The sequence below is a fragment of the Quercus lobata genome, chromosome 3 (genome assembly GCF_001633185.2).
Source record: "Quercus lobata isolate SW786 chromosome 3, ValleyOak3.0 Primary Assembly, whole genome shotgun sequence".
In the NCBI taxonomy this organism is placed as follows: Eukaryota; Viridiplantae; Streptophyta; class Magnoliopsida; order Fagales; family Fagaceae; genus Quercus; species Quercus lobata.
The window spans coordinates 41,527,806-41,535,152 of NC_044906.1; the positions used below are offsets into that span (position 1 = coordinate 41,527,806).

The following is a 7,347-nucleotide window of genomic DNA, read 5'->3' on the forward strand; positions in this document are numbered from 1 at the left end:
ATCTATGATACTAATGATAGCCTATAGAGGCTTTGTTGGTAAAGGAGTTTTTAGTCTTGTGGCTCGACCAAATTTAAACTAGGGTGAAAATTTGTTGCGGTCTGGCATAATATGGTTTAAATCTTTTAATCGTGTCCACCATTTAGACTAGGACTTAAATAATTAAATGACTTTGCAAATATGTTTATACTCGAAGTATAGCACGACACTATGCCGACCTTATAATTAATATATATATATATATATATAGAGAGAGAGAGAGAGAGAATAACTTTGGCCTTTTGCATGTCAAGTTTAAAGAATTAGGAATTCTTGTAGTGAGAGACAGTTCCTTTATTGTATTTTGGGTTTGGTTTTTGTGAGATTGTATTTGTATCACCTTTGTAATTTTCTTGGTTTTTTTAGTGAAACTTTCTCCTTAAACACTTCCTATGGAACCACGTGAATATTTGTGTTCCATGTATAATTGTTTCTTTAATCATTTTATTTTTACTTCACATAAACTCCATGCTCACAAAAAATTGATATAAAAACTTTTGCTATTAAACTAAAATTGATCACGTTGATTGGACTGGTAACCCAATGAGCTTGTACCTAAGCAAATCTAGTTGTTTAATTAGACCACTTATGCTAGCTATAGAATCAGTAAAACCTAGCAAACCACTAGGTTTTTTGTAACCTGTGTAACCCATACAAGTTGTTTCCACCTTTTTGTAATTCCATACCAAATGACTTTTGTATGTCCACTGTACTACTATTTTCTAAATGAGAGTGTAATGAAAACATAGGATTTTAAATAGGGATGTCAATAATTTGAACCTGTCCCCCAAGGGTACCCGCTCCTAATAGGATGGGTTTTACCCACACCACAAAGCAAATGGGGCGGGGATGGGAGTAAATTTTTTTCCCTAAACTCACCCGGTTTATATTTTAAAATTTAAAAATATTCTTATAGGAATTTTTTGGAATTTTTTTTATAAGGCATATATATGTGCTTTAGCTTCCAAACTATAAATTTATTATGTCTTTTGATTTTAATTTTTAATTTTTAATTGTTGTATTGTTAATAGTTGAATTTTTTTATCTTTTTTTTTAATACTTGAATTGTTGTATTATTATTTTTTCTGAGAATGTTAAAACTTGTTTTTAGATATTTTACAAGTTTATAATTAAATTTTACAAACTTTTATATAAACAAAATTGAGTGTGGTAGGGGATAGATACTTGCGTGTATCCACTAGAGCAGGGCCGGTGAAAGAAATTCCGCCTTGAAGTGAGAGTCGGGTGGTAGCAAGGAATAGAAAACCCACCATGTAACTCAATGCCCCAACTCCATGATTGTGTACGTTAACATCCGGTTCGAATTTAATAACTATGATTGAATGCTATTCAATATATATATATATATATATATATATATATACACACAGAAATGTAATATGTATCTTTCTAGAACAAATGTAAGTTTTCTTTAATAAAAATATACAATTAATATAATGAATCACATTACAATAATTTTTTACACTTATTTCACAATTGGAATAATTCAAAAATTGCCACAATATAAACAATGAATCACACGCAAAAAATATGACAGACCGGAGGAATAATAGAACAAGAATCTAAACTTAATTGATTCAAGGTATTGAAATTGTGCAAGAATTAGTTTATAGCACTGCATATCCTTCTAATTTGCCCAGCTGAACCAGTGAGAGGACCGATATCTCCCATTTTAATCATGGCAGATGCAAAATCAGACTTAAAAGTGGCAGGGCTCCTACTATATTCTGAGACAATACTGTCTGTGCTTCCTCCGCTAAAAAGGATTTGATCCGATTGAAGGAGACCCTTCTTTTGCAGTAAATTCTTGAAGTAATTGTTGTCAAAAGAATTTGGTGTCACCAAGTCAAGTGGTGCCAAGTTTGAATCCCCAGGTTGTCCACTAGTACCCGGACAACGACGCTTTCGTGTGCTAGCAAATCCAACATCGATGTCACTCCCATTATTGTATATCCGACCACGAAATGAAGAACATTGAGCTTGCCCTAGTGTGTGGGAACCTGTATCAGGACAATGGTATATATGTTCATCTTTGAGACATTCATTATATACAACTAAAAGATTGAAAGAATATCTTAGGTGTTGTATTTATTCTAAGTTCTAACCTGACAATGCAACCATGTCTCTTGCACTGAGCCCTTTGGTACCAAAACGAGATATTAGACTATCAAGGCCGTCAGTAAATCTTGGAAGTTCTTGTTCAGCTAGAGAGGAACTTGCAGTGGTGGAATCTCTTCTTCCAAGCTTCACTGTCCAAGATGGACCACCAACCTGTTTTCCAAAGAGATTCTTATTAAATTTTGTTTTCATGATTGATTTTTTGTAAAGAGACTATGTTAAAGTGATTGGCAGATTTCAATAAACTTGTAAATGAATGTTTTTAAAAGTCTTATAACTTGATGGCATTGATAGATCTTTATTAGTAGAAAAAGGGTTCAAATCCCCCTATCCTCTTTTGTTACAATTAATTATAAAATAAAAAAATAAATGTTTGATTCTTTTTTGGTGATTGGTGATGAGGATTATTTATTAAAATTTAAATATAGTACCCCTAGCATTTATATACATATATAGACAGACATACTAATATATATAGTAAGAAGAGTGAGGATTTATTTATTACTCACAGCAACGGAAGCATCTCGAGCCGCCACTGCAAGAATATCTGCGCAAGATACAACTCCAGGGCATATCTTCTCTACCTGAGCTTTTGCACTGTCTATGATCTCATAACCTCTTGCAGAACCCCTATTTTGCAGTGCATTCCTCTCGCCATCTTCTAGTAAAATTGATGCATCACAGCCCTGCAAAGCCAAGCTAGCCTTTAAATTTCAATGCTTAAATGGCATATTTGGGGAAAGAAGCTTGAGAAACCGGCAAAGGTCACAGTACGTACCTGAACAAAGCAATCATGAAAATGGAGACGAATTAGAGATGCCGCCATTCTACGTTCTCGTGAAACAGCTGTTCTAATAGCATTCCGAATAGTACTTAGTCCATTTGGACAGTTTTGGTCATAAAATGTAGAAGATAGTTGCGCTTTGCATGTAGTGCTCAAAAGGAGCAACATGAACACAACTGTCGCAGTGCTTGCATGGGAAATGAAAGAATTTCTCATTGAACTAATTAGATTTGACGAAATAAGAGAGCGAGCTAGCTGCTACTTATGCTATATATAAGTTTCAACTTAAAAGAAAGAGCAATGGAGTGAAGATGGAGAATGAAGCTTAAGGCTCACCAATTTATAGAGAAGTATGGTATGGTACATTAATTAGGGTCACTATGCGATAACGCGTAGAAACATCAGCTTCAGCCTTCAAGTATGTGACCAATTCTCCTTTGATTGGCGTAAAGTGTCAACGTAATAAACTTAGAAAATTCCCGCATATATCAAAATATGGATAAGTCAAAGATGTATACAATTACAATATCAACTCTGAAAGTTCTACTTGATACTGAGTCTTTGGCCGATTGTAATAAATGAGTAAACCCGAAAAATTGTTTATAACTCAAAAATATGGTGCAATTTCTGTACGGATGACGATCTGTATGGGAAGAGTGGTGTGTTATTTATATTGATGAGTTAGGCACGAAATTTACTTATGCGAGGATGCGCTGCCAAATTGTCATTACCCCGAAGCTGCCCTCATGGTCAGACAAGGATGAAAGAAATTCCCATAAATAAAATGTTATTACCCATTAAATAAAAAGAGAAAAATATTACATGATATAAACTTCAATAAACATTACATAATAGACCAGATGCCTAGTAATTTATTGATCAACCAAACTAATGAACATGGCATCAGGTCAGGTTTCTAATAAAAAAAGACAGCAAGAATAATAGTGGAATCAAGTCTTGAACATTTTCCACCTTCTCAAAAAATAAATCTCGAACATTTTCATTAGAAACATCATAAAATGTCAATGAGTATGAATTAATAAAATAAAAAATATTTTTTTAATCTTTATTATAAATAACATATTCATAGTTTTTTTTTTTTTTTTTTTTTTGTAATTAGTGTTCTTTCAAAATAATATTTATTTTTTCATTATTTTTTATTTTTTATTTTTTGGTCTATGTTATCATGCCTTGTTGTCATGAATATCGAATTTTAGTTAGTATTTTTTTTTTTTTACCAAATTGGGTTGTTCATTATTGTAAATGATTAGTATTTCTTTTTACAAACATATTACATGAGTTAAAAAAGAAGATTATATAGTTTATCCTTCAAGTACATGGCATGATTACATATATAAAAAATAAATAAAAATAAATTTAAAATTTAGGAAAAAAATAAATATTATTTTGAGAGAACACTAATTACAATAAATAAATAAAAAAACTGTAAAAATATTTATTATAATAAAGGGTAAACAAATCTTTTTATTTTATTTTATTGATTTACACTAATTGACACTTTATAATGTTTCTAACAAAAATGTTCAAGATTTGAATCCACCATCCTTTGTTGTCATAAATTAACTATTGAATTTTATTTATTTATATTCTAAATGTGTGGTTTTTTTTTTTTTTTTAACTTGAAATATCTACTCATTTTAGAATAAATAGTTTTAGTTTCCAATTCTAAACATCAGATCATCATGTCTTAAGGAGAAGAATTTTTCCTTAAATGGGAGGTTGTTCAATCCTTGGCACTAGCAACCAGCCGGTTTAGCCAGTTTTTGTGGCCAGGAAGTTGTAATTCAAAGCAATATTTAGCCAAAACACTATAGCTGCGTTAAGGGTGTTTTGTATAACCAAAACCTAAACTAAATCCTAAGAGCATTTACATTAGTCTCATCAATTTTTTAACTAAATTAATCCAAAAAAACCTTTACTTTTTATAGTTTAGCTATCCATATTGGTCACATACTTGAAACATCAGCTTCAAGTATGTGACCAATTCTCCTTTGATTGGCGTAAAGTGTCAACGTAATAAACTTAGAAAATTCCCGCATATATTAAAATATGGATCGGTCAAAGATGTATACAATATCAACTCTGAAAGTTCTACTGGATACTGAGTCATTGGCCGATTGTAATAAATGAATAAACCCAAAAAATTGTTTATAACTCGAAAATATGGTGCAATTTCTGTACGGATGACGATCTGTATGGGAAGAGTGGTGTATTATTTATATTTGACGAGTCAGGCACGAAATTTACTTATGCGCGGATGTGCTGCCAAATTGTCATTACCCCGAAACTGCCCTCATGGTCGGACAAGGGTGAAAGAAATTCCCATAAATAAAATGTTATTACCCATTAAATAAAAAGAGAAAAACATTACATGATATAAACTTCAATAAACATTACATAATAGACCAGATGCCTAGGAATTTATTGATCAACCAAACAAATTAATGAACATGACATCTGGTCTGGTTTCTCAAAAAAGAAAGGATTTTGCTAACGAGTATCCTTAGGGCACTCTTTAATAATCCACTTTAGGAAAGTTTTAATATCACTTTTATGGGAAATGAAAAAAACTATCACAATATTAATTACTTTTTTCCATTTCCCATAAAAACTTTATTTATATGGATTATTCTTAGGACACTCGTTAGCATTTCCCAAAAAGAAAAAGAGATAGCGAGAATAGTGCATTCAAGTCTTGAACATTTTCCTTCTCAAAAAAAATAAAAAATAAAAGATAACTTTTTCTTTAGAAACATCATAAAGTGTCAATTAGTATGAATCAATAAAATAAAAAATATTTTTTTAATCTTTATTATAATTAATATATTCATAGTTTTTTTATATTGTAATTAGTGTTCTCTCAAAATAATATTTATTTTTTCCTAAATTATTATTATTTTTTTGTTTATGTAATCATGCCTTGTTGTCATCACTATCAAATTTTATTTAGTATTTTTTTTTTACCAAATTGGGTTCATCATTATTGTAAACGATTAGTATTTCTTTTTTTCTTTTTGTTTGCTACAATAAAGAAAGAGTTAGTTGTGACAAAAATTAGTATTAAAAAGCCAGTAATCCTAATTAAAAATATATCCACAAAAATTTGAATATTTTACAAACATATTACATGAGTTAAAAAAGAAGATCATATAGTTAATCCTTCAAGTACATGGCATGGTTACATAAACAAAAAAACATAATTCTTAAGTTTAGGAAAAAAATAAATATTATTTTGAGTGAACACTAATTACAATAAATAAAAAAATATAAAGATATTAGTTATAATAAAGATTAAAAAAATCTTTTTATTTTATTTTATTGATTTACACTAATTGACACTTTATGATGTTTCTAACAAAAATGTTCAAGATTTGAATCTACCATCCTTCTTGTCAAATATTAACTATCAAATTTTATTTATTTATTTTTTAAATGTGTCTTTTTTTTTTTTTTGGGAAAACTTGAAATATCTACTCATTTTGGAATAAATAGTTTTAGTTTCCCTTTCTTTACATAAGATCATCATGTCTTATGGAGAAGAAATTTTCCTTAAAGGAGAGGTGGTTCAATCCTTGGCACTGGCAACCGGTTTAGCCAATTTTTGTGGCTAGGGAGTTGTAATTTAGAGCAATATTTAGCCAAAATACTATAGCTACTACATTAAGGGTGTTTTAGATAACCAACCTAAACTAAATCCATAGAGTATTCACATCAATCTCGTCAAATTTTTAGTTAAACTAACCCAAAAAACTTTATGTCTTATAGTTTAGCTATCCATATATTTTTTTTTACGTAAATATATCAGACTCAATACTTTATTTCTTTTAAATAAAAATTTTTCTTTATTTCTTAGTTCATTTAAATATTTTTTTTCTCTTGTCTCTCCTCTCAACATACCATCAAAGACAACACCACCACCATATACAACCCAACGTTTTAAACCCAAACACAACCACCACCAACACCGTGTACAACACCCAAGATCAAACCTATATCACGGCACTACACCACACTGCCAAACTAAAACCAAAACCAAGATCACAGCACCATACCACCATTGCCAAACCAAAAGCAAACACCCAAAATCAAACAATTAGCCACCACCCAAGATCAAACACCCAAGATTAAACCAGCAAGGAACCACACCACCATCACCAAATCAAGTCAAAGAACCTCAAGCCACCAAATCTAACAGCGATCCTATCTCGCCGGATTAGCAGTGGAGAGAGAGAGAGAGAGATAGGACAAAGCAAGAGAGAAGAAGAAGATAGAGGATAGAAGAGAGAGAGACAATTGAAGCAGAAATACAATTTTAAAAACAAAATTTTGGCTTTGGTGAGGAAGGTGTGTTGCCACTAGTGGCA

General features: G+C 30.9%; 1 protein-coding gene across 1 annotated transcript; it reads right to left on the reverse strand.

Moving 5' to 3' along the window:
• Positions 1-1,562: 1,562 nt before the first annotated feature.
• Positions 1,563-3,221, reverse strand: LOC115982385 (lignin-forming anionic peroxidase-like). Its single transcript, XM_031104970.1, has 4 exons — positions 2,957-3,221; positions 2,688-2,864; positions 2,166-2,331; positions 1,563-2,060 (listed from the first exon to the last, which is right to left on the reverse strand). The coding sequence occupies exons 1-4, from the start codon at positions 3,176-3,178 to the stop codon at positions 1,663-1,665; spliced, it is 963 nt and encodes a 320-aa protein (XP_030960830.1). The 5' UTR covers positions 3,179-3,221; the 3' UTR covers positions 1,563-1,662.
• Between the last annotated feature and the right edge of the window lie 4,126 nt (positions 3,222-7,347).

Coding starts and splice junctions, on each gene's coding strand:
- LOC115982385 (XM_031104970.1), bottom strand. CDS start 3,178: ATGAGAAATTCTTTCATTTCCCATGCAAGCACTGCGACAGTTGTGTTC. Junction 2,865..2,956: donor TTCATGATTGCTTTGTTCAG/GTACGTACTGTG, acceptor TTGGCTTTGCAG/GGCTGTGATGCATCAATTTT. Junction 2,061..2,165: donor AGACATGGTTGCATTGTCAG/GTTAGAACTTAG, acceptor GTCCTGATACAG/GTTCCCACACACTAGGGCAA.